At 42.7% G+C, this 12,923-nt stretch overlaps 1 protein-coding gene across 4 annotated transcripts in view; it reads left to right on the forward strand.

The window, feature by feature from the left end:
• LOC124013818 (copine-8-like) overlaps nt 1–12,923 on the forward strand; it is a 112,639-nt gene that overhangs the window by 34,586 nt on the left and 65,130 nt on the right. For all 4 annotated transcript variants that reach the window (XM_046328368.1, XM_046328369.1, XM_046328370.1 and 1 more), the window contains exons 3-5: nt 2,490–2,536; nt 3,062–3,165; nt 8,690–8,729. In XM_046328368.1, coding sequence (XP_046184324.1) covers nt 2,490–2,536; nt 3,062–3,165; nt 8,690–8,729 — 191 coding nt within the window. The remainder of the gene's footprint in view (nt 1–2,489; nt 2,537–3,061; nt 3,166–8,689; nt 8,730–12,923) is intronic.

Here is a 12,923-nt window from a genome sequence, read left to right on the forward strand (position 1 = left end):
TCAGTGTAGTATGTGTGTGTTGGAGTGTCAGTGTAGTATGTGTGTGTTGGAGTGTCAGTGTAGTATGTGTGTGTTGGAGTGTCAGTGTCAGTGTAGTATGTGTGTGTTGGAGTGTCAGTGTCAGTGTCAGTGTAGTATGTGTGTGTTGGAGTGTCAGTGTCAGTGTAGTATGTGTGTCTTGGAGTGTCAGTGTAGTATGTGTGTGTTGGAGTGTCAGTGTAGTATGTGTGTGTTGGAGTGTCAGTGTATGTGTGTGTTGGAGTGTCAGTGTTATGGAGTGTCAGTGTAGTATGTGTGTGTTGGAGTGTCAGTGTAGTATGTGTGTGTTGGAGTGTCAGTGTAGTATGTGTGTGTTGGAGTGTCAGTGTAGTATGTGTCTGTTGGAGTGTCAGTGTAGTATGTGTGTGTTGGAGTGTCAGTGTAGTATGTGTCTGTTGGAGTGTCAGTGTAGTATGTGTGTGTTGGAGTGTCAGTGTAGTATGTGTCTGTTGGAGTGTCAGTGTAGTATGTGTGTGTTGGAGTGTCAGTGTAGTATGTGTGTGTTGGAGTGTGTTGGAGTGTCAGTGTAGTATGTGTCTGTTGGAGTGTCAGTGTAGTATGTGTGTCTTGGAGTGTCAGTGTAGTATGTGTGTGTTGGAGTGTCAGTGTAGTATGTGTCTGTTGGAGTGTCAGTGTAGTATGTGTGTGTTGGAGTGTCAGTGTAGTATGTGTGTGTTGGAGTGTCAGTGTAGTATGTGTCTGTTATGGAGTGTCAGTGTAGTATGTGTGTCTTGGTGTGTGTTGGAGTGTCAGTGTAGTATGTGTGTGTTGGAGTGTCAGTGTAGTATGTGTCTGTTGGAGTGTCAGTGTAGTATGTGTGTGTTGGAGTGTCAGTGTAGTATGTGTGAGTGCGTGGGGAGAGTCAAGTGAGTGTGCATAGAGCCAGTGCAAGAGAGTTGGTGCCAAATGTTGTATGTATGTGTCAGTGGGGCTGCTGAGGGGAGGAGGGCTCATAATAAAGGCTGTAATGGAGTCAGTGGAATGGTATTAAAGATGTGGTTTCCATGTTGATACCACTCCGTTGACTCCATTCCAGCCATTATTATGAGCCGTCCTCCCCTCAGCAGCCTCCACTGTTAGGTAGGTAGGTAGGTGTTATTATGTTTTACTGATGAATCACTCTGGGCTGTGTGTTAATCAGTAATGTGTGTATTGTTGTGGCACTATTGCCTTCTCTCTCTATCTCCATCTTTCTCGTTTGCTCTCTTGCTCTCTTCTCTTTCTTTCTTTCTCTCTCTGGTTAGAAAGCATCACATATGCTCTTCATCTTTCTGTTTTTCTTTTCTTTCAGGCATTTTGTCCGCTTGTCTCCTTTTTCTGCCTGTCTTGACATTCTTGATCTCAATATTCTGCATCTCGAGATTCTGTCTCTGAGTCTCGCCCCCGAGTCTCGCCCCCCTCTCCTCTCCCCTCCTCCACAACTCCAGCCCAAAATAGAAACAGGGCGTCTTCCTTCCTTCTCACGCCTCGTGAGTCAATCAAAGTGACTCCGCTCATATGTCACGGGTCATATTCTCAAGGCAGATTTATTCATATTCATGTATGGGATCTGCGGCAAAGATTAGGGAGAAGGAGGCTTTGTGACTAATGATGATAGGCTTATGATGATGAGCCAGGTCCAGGGCCATGTACATTCATGTAGGGAGGCACTTGTGCTGAGTGGCCGTCTTAATCATGCTGAGTGCTGCTGTTCAAGTCTACCGGGATTAAGATGCTTCAGTGGGCAGCGAGAGGAGCCAGGGGAGGGATAGGGGGGGCAAGAAGGACAACTTTGGCCTTTTCTTCCCAGGTCTCAGGTGAGACTTGGGGGTCATATATCTCTCTTTGGGCGTGCCTTTGAAAAGGAAGGGAGAAGGGGAGAGAGAGCGAGATCCAGAGATAGTGGGAGTGAGGTAGAGAGAGAGAGAAAGAGAGGAGAGTGAGAGACGGGGGGAGAGGGAGTGTGAGAGAGATGTCAGTGATGGCGGGACAACGGCTGCTCTTATGTTTGCTACATTCCTCTCTTCCCTCTGTAACAAGCATATGTGCAGAGGAAAATTGGCTTCAGCTCTCCTCGGGGCTGCCGAGTAAGTGATTAAATAATGTGTGTGTGTGTGTGTGTGTGTGTGTGTGTGTGTGTGTGTGTGTGTGTGTGTGTGTGTGTGTGTGTGTGTGTGTGTGTGTGTGTGTGTGTGTGTGTGTGTGTGTGTGTGTGTGTGTGTGTGTGTGTGTGTGTGTGTGTGCGACTACCTTAACATGAGTTTATTATGCTGTGCATTCTCAAAGCCCTACTGAAATAAGTGCACCATGAATGAGCTCAGTTTTTTTTCCCCCACTAGAGCATTATGATGTTGTTAAAATATTCCTCCTATAATGTTTGTAACCCTGTAATGCATTTTCCTCACACTCAACAGGTCATGCAGGGTCCCCTATTTAACCTTGTTCTTTTGTGTTTCTCCCTCTTCATCTAGTATGCGTTCTGTACACACAAGGCATCGGCAATAAGGAGTGGAGAGAGGTAAGTCCCCTTCAGTTAGCCTACACAGTACATCAGATACTGAATTGAAAAGGCCTGATATTCAACATGATCTTTGGCACTCAAACCCCAATATTTATACAAGTAAATTAGGAAATGAATCCTCAACCCCATCTCTGCATATTTTCCCCTATGATTAATAATTACTGAAATATCAGACACATAGAACACTTATAGATAGCTGTGTTAGGTATTACTCTGTCTGTCCCAAATGGCACCCTATTTCCTACATATGGTCCCTGGTCAAAAGTTTTGCACTATATTGGAAACAGTGTGTCATTTGGGAGGCAGCCTCTGACATCGGTAATGTCACTCTCAGGTCATGAATTCTCAATATTTCATTCATTCATTTGAAATTGAGATGCGCCATGATATTTTTTGAGCGGTCAATTCGTTTCTCTCTCCATTAGAAATTGTATGTCACGAATGTAGTCTGTCAAATACCCACATTCAACCGAAGGAAGTAATCTTCCTCAACTTTTTCATCCTCTCTCTCGCTCTCTAAAGTTTGGAAGGACAGAGGTGATTGAAAACACTCTCAACCCGGAGTTTGTTCGTAAATTCATCTTGGATTATTTCTTTGAGGAACGACAGAATCTGAGATTTGACCTGTAAGTAAACACTTGTATCTCTCTTTGTTTTTTACTACCTTTGTGTAGTTATGTGTGTATAGTGTATAAAGGAGTGTATCTAGAGTGTGCATTGTCAGTATGGATTGGTGTCCCTGCCTAGTGTCCTGTCAAAGTGTGTGTGCACGCTTGTGTGTGTGTGTGTGTGTGTGTGTGTGTGTGAGTGCAGCCTTGTGTTTGTGTGTGCGCGTGTGTGTGCATATCGGTGTTCCTCCTCGTCATCCTGTCAGAGTAGGTATTTAAATTTCTCTCTGACTTGCGAGGGGTCAGGAGGTCGCGTGGGCACTCTCTCGCCGATACAAGAGAGAAAATTAAGTGCTGTGTGTGTGTGTCAGCGCCTGAAAGACCAACTAGGGCCTGTGAATTAATACAGTAAAAGACACATTCCATTACTGAGAGACACACAGCTAACAGAACAAACAACTAACTGAATACACACAACTAATTGAATGATACACAAATCTCTATTTACGCCAAAGCATTATTTACTCCATGTGAAATGACCTGACTGGGACCGTAATAAACGATATATACAGAAGTATGTGGACACCCCTTCACATTGTGACAGGTGTATAAAATAAAGCACACCGCTATGCAATCTCCATAGACAAACATTGGCAATAGAATGGCCTTATTGAAGAGCTCAGTGACTTTCAATGTTGCACCGTCATAGGATGCCACCTTTCCAACAAGTCAGTTTGTGAAATTTCTACCCTGCTAGAGCTGCCCCGGTCAACTGTAAGTGCTGTTATTGTGAAGTGTAAATGTCTAGGTGCAACAATGGCGCAGCCGTGAAGTGGTAGGCCACATAAGCTCACAGAACGGGACCGCTGAGTGCTTACGCGCGTAGCGTGTAAAAATCGCCTGTCCTCGGTTGCAACACTCAGCACAAGTGTTTGTTGGGAGCTTCATGAAATGGGTTTCAATGGCACACCATGCGCAATGCCAAACATTGGCTGGAGTGTTGTAAAAGCTTGGCGACATTGGACTCTGGAGCAGTGGGTATGCGTTCTCTGGAGTGATGAATGAAGTTAATTGCTTAGTGCTAACTTTAAAGTTTTAAGGAGGAATAATGGTCTGGGGCTGTGTTTCATGGTTCAGCCTAGGCCCCTTAGTTCTAGTGAAGGGAAATCTTAACACTACAGCATACAATGACATTGTAGACGATTCTGTGCTTCCAACTTTATGGCAACAGTTTGTGGAAGGCCCTTTCCTGTTTCAGCATGGCAATACCCCCGTGCACAAAGCGAGGTCCATACAGAAATGGTCTCTTGAGATTGGTGTGGAGGAACTGGCCTGCATTGAGCCCTGACCTCAACCCCTTTCGAACACGTTCGGGATGAATTGTGCGTGAGTGAGAGAAAAAGTGTGTGTGTGTGTTAAGGGGGAGGCGTGTGTTCACGACCTGTGTGTGTCTCCCCTCAGGCTTAAGGTGTGTGTGTGTGTGTGTGTGTGTGTGTGTGTGTGTGTGTGTGTGTGTGTGTGTGTGTGTGTGTGTGTGTGTGTGTGTGTGTGTGTGTGTGTGTGTGTGTGTGTGTGTGTGTGTGTGTGTGTGTGTGTGTGTGTGTGTGTGTGTGTGTGTGTGTGTGTGAACATCAGGCCACTGGTGGCTGTGCTCTGCTCAGATAGCTCACGCTCTTTTTTTCTCTCTTTATACCTGCTTTTCCTCTCCCTCCTCTCGCTCCCTTTTTTTCCTCTCCCTTTTCCCTCCTCTCGCTCCCTTTTTTTCCTCTCCCTTCTCCCTCCTCTCGCTCCCTCTTTTTCCTCCCTTTTCCCTCCTCTCGCTCCCTCTTTTTCCTCTCCCTTCTCCCTCCTCTCGTTCCCTCTTTTTTCTCTCCCTTCTCCCTCCTCTCGCTCCCTCTTTTTCCTCTCCCTTCTCCCTCCTCTCGCTCCCTCTTTTTCCTCTCCCTTCCCCCTCCTCTCGCTCCCTCTTTTTCCTCTCCCTTCCCCCTCTTCTCGCTCCCTCTTTTTCCTCTCCCTTCTCGCTCCTCTTGCTCCCTCTTTTTCCTCTCCCTTCTCCCTCTTCTCGCTCCCTCTTTTTCCCCTCCCTTCTCGCTCCCTCTTTTTCCTCTCCCTTCTCCCTCTTCTCGCTCCCTCTTTTTCCCCTCCCTTCTCGCTCCCTCTTTTTCCTCTCGCTCCCTCTTTTTCCTATCCCTTTCTCTTTCTCCCCCCACTGATCACTCGCTCTTCTTTCCTCTCTTTTCCCCTGTCTCCTTCTCTCACCTTCCTTGGAGTTCTTTCTGGTTTGTGTCAGAGTAGACATGTAATAATATTCTGTCATTCATGTTATGGCTCGGTTGGTGTCTTGACTGTGTTTAAAGGTTAGGTAGGGCAGCTTTTCATTCTTGTCTATCCTGGTCTGAAATAGAATTTTCCCAGGCAAGCGAGTGGAACTCTAGTCGAATGGGTTTCTGAGAGAGGTGGACAAGAGAGTGATGGAGCCCTGCTAGGCTGTGTTAATGTCAGAGCTGAGGCTTAACACACACAGACAAAACACACACCACAAGCATGTGCACGCATACAAGCTGCTGATGCTCGCCTTTGGAACATTTACATTTAACATTTTTTTTAAAGTATAATAAATCAATTGAATATACACAATATACACAATAAATCCATTGTTTTAGGAAGGTCCGTCTAAAGAAACATGATGATATGAAGAAAATGTATTTCAGAAGAACAGAATATGATTTGGCCTACTGTATGTTATCTGGCTATGCGGCATGCTGTGGGCTTGTTCATTTAGCAGGCAAGATAGGCTTAAATCCTGTACCATTATTTTATATTATATGATTTTATAGTAAAACAAATATGAACATAGCTGAATGAAATAGAAAGGACATTTTTCCCATTCCGGAGTGAGAGTGTGCATATGAAGTGGCTATGTTGACCGTAAAAGTGATGATTTGAAGCAGGTCCTATACGCTAGACTTAGTTATTTGGCAACCATAGAATGCATTAGAAATGAAACAATATATGGGCTGAATGATGCGACTATAGGCTATTGATGATTTAAGAGGGAGAGGAGATGGAAACGCATGGTGGTGAGGTTTTCTGTAGCTAAAGGTAATGCCTATTAATTATTAAAAATATAAAAAATGCCCTATATTACTAGGCCATTAAAAATTATAGGTTAACTCTGAATTTGTTTAGTTTAGGCTAGAACAATTATGTACCAAAGATGTCTTAAATCAGTATTTTTTTTTTAAATGTTTGATTTTTTGCTGTGTGTAATATGCAGTAGGCTATCTATTTTATAACGGCATCATCTTAATTCCGTTTTATTTCAGGCTTGGACTTATACAGTATAGGCCTATGCAGATGCATAAGCTCTAATATCCATATGGTTGTTTTGAATGAATCATCACCTTAGAAAACACTGTCCATTTTGTTGTGTTAGGCTTTGAAACAACATCCACAACGATCATGTTTTTCACTCAGTTTGAACCTGTTGTTGAACTTCTTCAAATTTAGCACGATACTGTTTTTGTTGAGAAGTGTTTGGTGTGATTTTCAAACCCATTTGCATTGATGTCAGAGTGGTTAGAGGGACAATAGTGTCCTGAGTACCCGACCATTAGGACCTGATGATCATTATAGAGTTGGGTGCTACTAACACATGTCCAGAGTGCATAAGAGGAGATTACCCTCAACGGTCACATAAGAATTCTACTGTGGTCACCGCAACAGCTCTACGCACACAAGTACGCATACTGTACATCATGGACAGACCGAGACAAAAATATGTGCACGCACACATGTGGTAGTGTGTGTTTGTGTGTGTTAGGTGTGTTAGGTGTCGTGGGGCATTTTTTTGGCGGCTGAATAAGTAGAAAAACATGCCTTTGTGCTGTGTGTCTCAGGAAATTATTTTTTCATGGATGTAAGTGATCTGTTTCAATGGAATGGAACATTAGAGCTGCTGTGCCTCCAGTGCTTTGTGAGTTACATAACAAACACCCCAGAGCTCATTCTGACAATTACACTCAGAATGACAAATACACCATCCCATCTCACTGACAGTGGCAGTATGCCACATGATCTGTCCTGCTTGCTAGACGGTGTGTGTGTGTGTGTGTGTGTGTGTGTGTGTGTGTGTGTGTGTGTGTGTGTGTGTGTGTGTGTGTGTGTGTGTGTGTGTGTGTGTGTGTGTGTGTGTGTGTGTGTGTGTGTGTGTGTGTGTGTGTGTGTGTGTGTGTGTGTGTGTGTGTGTGTGAGGGAAGCTGGCACAGGACTAGAGCCCAGAGACCCACTAGTATCACACAGAGAGAGATATTCCCTCTCATCTCCCATCAACAGAATCAGAGCCTACTAGTTGTTTGATGTGTGTAATTGAGTAAGGCCATCCTGTTGAGACAACATTGACAGAGATGATAGTGGATGAAAACACTGGCCTGATTGAATAGACAATTTCCCCTCGGGCACATAATGTTTTCTGTCAACAGAGTTATGTCTATTTCTGGCCTATGTGATTGTGGAGAGGTGATGTTCCAATATGTGATTTAAATGGAATCTATGTTCTATGGCTGATGTTCTATAGCAGTGTTGCTCATCCTTTTTGTTAAAGCTCCAGTTTGTGGTTTGGAAAGCTATTCAATGGTCAATGTTTCAATAGTCTCAGCTGTATACAAGTGACGGGACCATTTTGGTCTTACGCTATCTAAATGACTAACAAAATCAATGGGATGCCATGACCTTTAAGGAATTTTGGATTCTCCCGGAGTCAAATTTTATTTTCGTGATTGTTGGTTCTCAAAGGCGATCTTCTAAAAAAAAGACATTGCTCCATTTTCTATTCTACATCATTTATATATGGTTTTAGTTGTTTAAGTGTACACAGATTTATTGTTTTACCATCCCCCAAAATGTTTTTCAAATAAATAAGATGGCATTTAGATTTCTCTGGTGGGGTGGCGGCCACGATTTAGCATATCGGGGAAACACTGTAGACTGAAGCTTTAACCAGGGCCTGACAAGCAGTGGTCCTTTCTCCTTGGTAGTTTGTTTCGATTACATGTAATGGTTCTCACTGTCAGAAAAACCACAGGAGCTACAGTAGTGGGTCTTTGTATCACTGCTTTTCTTCTCAGTTACGTGAGGCTCAGTCTCCATAAAATTGCTTTCAAATATTACCTCAAAAATAGACGTCTATTTTTAGTAGCAGTGTAAAATCACCTGGACTGTGAAATGACTTTAAATTGGTTCCTGAATCTGCAGCTGATTGCAGCCCTGTTGGGCAAGAACCCCCCTTTCCGAACTGGCTCACACAGACAAGGATACAAACACAAGCCCACAAACACTTAAACACCCAGGGAGCCCTCCAGTATGACATGTCAGGATACTAAAAGGATTGAAAAGCACAAGAAGACTTAATAATACTCTGCGTGACTTCATTGCTTTATACATTTACTGAGTGTCCCCTTCTGTAAATCACCTGTTGCTCCCAGCTGTACTGCTGTCATCTCCATGGCCCTCTAACAGTGTGTGTTTCTATTCTCTTCTCCAGGTACGATGTCGACTCAAAGAGCTCCAACCTGTCAAAACATGTAAGTCTCTCTTTCTGTGTGTGAGAGTGCGTGTGCGCTTTGGGGGTTCATCCTATTGTCATTAGCACCCCCTTACTACAGTAGTTACTCTCTGTTCTTTAATTACTGGGTTTAGTATTTCATAGTGGGGTTACCTTCCCTGGGTAGCCAGTGTGTTTTAGCATAACTGTGCACTCACACACTCGCTCTCGCCTTCTCTCAGTTCCATGTGATGCGCTGTGTGTTCTCTACCCTCCCTGCCCCTCGCCTGTCTATTGTCATCGCTGTGAATAAAAACACACAGATTACAGTAATTTCATGTAACAATGCCATCAGTCTCTCTTTGTTGACACACAATAAACCCTGATTCTTCTTTAAAATTTGATGATTTTATTTACATTTAGATAGACAGACACAGGCAGGCACACACACACACCCACACGTTCCGATGGGATCTATTTTGATCTTATCTGTTCTTATAAAATCTAGAATAAGAGATGCATATTACCCACTGCAGTCTTACCACAAGGACCCCATCTGTGCCTGTCACACGCTCTGGGAATTGCTCATTCATGTGGTCCCTTTCTCTCTTATGCGCACCACTCTATTCCACAAATGTATCTCTGTCTGCTAGCTCCCCCCAAAGGAGTTTGAGTTCTGTACTTTTGCCTTGGACACCTGTTCAGTCACTGAATTAAAATAAGTTGAATGGAAATAGTGCAGGCTTTCGTACCAGCCCAACTCTAACACACCTGACGCTCACTATCCAACCTCACAGAGCTTGAGGGGATCTGTAGAGAAGAATGGGAGAAACTTCCCAAAAACAGGTGTGCCAAGCTTGTAGTGTCATACACATGAAGACTCAAGGCTGTAATCACTGCCAAAGGTGCTTCAACAAGTATTGAGTAAAGGGTCTGTTTACTTATGTAAATTTGATATTTCCGTTTTTTGTTTTTAATACAATTGCAAAAAATTGTTTTAACTGTTTTTGCTTTGTCATTATGGGGTATTGTGTTTCGATATATGTGAGGGGAAAATCTATTTAATCCATTTTAAAATAAGGCTGTAACATGACAATGTGTAAAAAGTCAACGGGTCTGAATACTTTCCAAATGGTGTGTGTGTGTGTGTGTGTGTGTGTGTGTGTGTGTGTGTGTGTGTGTGTGTGTGTGTGTGTGTGTGTGTGTGTGTGTGTGTGTGTGTGTGTGTGTGTGTGTGTGTGTGTGTGTGTGTGTGTGTGTGTGTGTGTGTGAGCGATACAGTACCAGTCAAAAGTTTGGACACACCTACTTATTCAAGGGTTTTTATTAATTTTTACTATTTAGAATAATAGTGAAGATATCAAAACTATGAAAATAGCACATGGTATCATGTAGTAACCAAATAAGTGTTAAACAAATCAAAATATATTATATATTTTGAGATTCTTCAAAGTAGCCACCCTTTGCCTTGATGACAGCTTCGCACACTCTTGGCATTCTCTCAACCAGCTTCATGAGGTCTCACCTGGAAAGTATTATCAATTAACATGTGTGCCTTTGTTAAAAGTTCATTTGTGGAATTTTTTCATTAATGTGTTTGAGCCTATCAGTTGTGTTGTAACAAGGTAGGGTTGGTATACAGAAAATATCTCTATTTGGTAAAAAATCAAGTCAAGAGAAACGACAGTCCATCATTACTTTAAGTCATGAAGGTCAGTCAATGTGGAAAATTTCAACACACATTACATGACCAAAAGTAGGTGGACACCTGCTCGTCGAACATCTAATTCCAAAATCAAACCAAATTGTATTTCTCACATGCGTCTAATACAACAGGTGCTAATGTTCCCTCTAAGCTGCGCGCAATATCCCTGAAACTGCCGTGCAGCTCCCCCAGGACGGTCTTGCAGAAATATCAGCCCACAGTGAGAAACACGAGATTGAACTTCACCCAACTTTCTAGAGCAGTGGTCACCAACCCGTCGATTACGATCGACCTGATCTCCAAGGCATTCCTAGTCGATCGCCATAGATGCTGTCTTTGTTTAAATTCTTACTCAGCACTGTCAACACTTTGTATTCAACACCTTTATAAGCCATAAAATGCAAATTATTCCTATTGCCACACAGCAATGCAGCAGTAATGAATGAGTAGGAAGTATCTATAGGCTTGGGTCTTTTTTAATATCAGGGATTATTTTACTTTCTCTGTTCATAGGAGTAACAACATGAATTTGTGCATGAGGCATAAATAATGCAGGGACGACTTGAGTTTTGCCATCAACAGGAAGACGGTGTCCCATTTTGGTCAGTGTCAGTGGAGGAAAGGGAGAGTGGAGGGATGTTAAGAGACAGACCCTCAGTCTGCTGCTCAGACCATCAGATGCAGCCCCCCCAAAATGATTTAAAAAGCAGATAATTTAAATGTATGCTCACTCAGCTGTGCTTCACAGGTAATACAACAACAATCTATTACTGGTGTGATCATAAAGCCTACCTCAAATCAAATCATGGCCCAAACAACAATGCCTTGGTAGGGCAATTCAAGCAAAGCCAATTTGCAGTAATAATGTATTGGGCCTATAGCTTACTGCACAGACCTCTTTGCTACAGTATTGTTTTTAAAAGGCTTAAGTTTTTCATGTAAAAAAAAATCTGAGCGGTAGATCTCTGCTTGGATTTTGACTCAAAGTGATCTTGACTCAGTAAAGGTTGATGACCAATTTTCCCTGTTTAACGCTATCAACGTTTCTGATTCAGAGGGGTTGGGTTACATGTGGAAGACACTTTTCAGTAGAATACATTGTTGAACAATGACTAGGTACCCCCCTTTTCCCTTTACTGTGGCATTTGTGATCGAATTAACACTATTAGCCACATTCAATCTAATATACAGAAACCAAACAAACTATAGAAGAGATGTTGTGGTAGACGGAACGCATCGGAGTAAGATTCTACTGCATTGACATGCATTACTCATGTCAATGCATTACTCATGTCGGAGCTGCAGTAGGCCAATATGCAAATGGGCCGTTGCCATATATGGATCTGTGTCATTTACTTTGAACTGGGCTGTGTTTACAGCATGAGTGGTTGTGAGTAAATGCGCTTGTTCTGAGGTCAAAGCGAGAGCTGCATGTAGCCACGTGTGCAAAAATGTTTCAGATCCTTTGCTAGTTAGTTATTAGCACAGTTATAGATCATTTGTAGTCAGCAATAGGGGAGTGATTGCTTCCTACAAGAGCACAACATGTATACATTTCTAGACATCTTTGAAAATCAAGTCAGGTGAAGAGATTTTTTTTGTCTTAAAGGGGCAGTGTTGTATTTTGAGACAGGCTTGAATATCTAAGAAGCCAATAGGCAGATGTTAGCATAATTTGTTTGATTCTCTGTAATAATGGTATGGGAATAATAACATTTTATTTTGTAAAGGGGTTTCTTGCATCAAACAACAACATTTTCAGTCACCTCCTTGTCTGAAGGACAAGTGGATAAGCAGGTTGTCAAGCACTGCATGTTTTTCCCCCCAAAGAATGTAGGCCTACATTGAACACTACATATTGGCTGCTACTGTAGGCTGAATGACAGAACAGCTATTTCCATGTTAAAATGTTATGAGATGCATTTTCTCCATTGTTTTTGATGGCAGGCCACTCTGGTAGACCTACATTATGATCAAATAGCCACAGCAGCCTACTTGGCCACTGTAACTTAAAGCGGGTACAGCTTCAGTGTTCACAGTAAATGCAAGTTGGACGTTGCACAGAATTTTCACAACGTTCAAGTTGCGCTCAGCCGACCTGAAATTTGCTCAGTGCTGATTTTTTTGTTTGAGAGAACGTTGAACAGGCCTTACTGTGAAATGCTTACTTACAAGCTCTTAATGAACAATGCCGTTCAAAAAATATTTTTACGACTTAAACTAAAGTGAAAAAAAGTAACACAAGAAAATAAAAATAACGAGACTACATACAGTGGGTACCGGTACCGAGAAATGTGTGGGGGTACAGGTTAGTTGTAAGAGGTAATATATACATGTCGGTAAGGGTAAAGTGAATATGCATAGATAATAAACAGTGAGTAGCAGCATTAAAAAAAAGGGGGTGGTCAATGCAAATTGTCCGGGTAGTCATTTTATTAACTGTTCATGGCCTATGGCTTGGGGGTAGAAACTGTTAAGGAGCCTTTTGGATGTCGACTTGGCGTTCCTGTACCGCTTGCCGTGTTGTAG

Source organism: Oncorhynchus gorbuscha, linkage group LG25 (genome assembly GCF_021184085.1).
Source record: "Oncorhynchus gorbuscha isolate QuinsamMale2020 ecotype Even-year linkage group LG25, OgorEven_v1.0, whole genome shotgun sequence".
In the NCBI taxonomy this organism is placed as follows: Eukaryota; Metazoa; Chordata; class Actinopteri; order Salmoniformes; family Salmonidae; genus Oncorhynchus; species Oncorhynchus gorbuscha.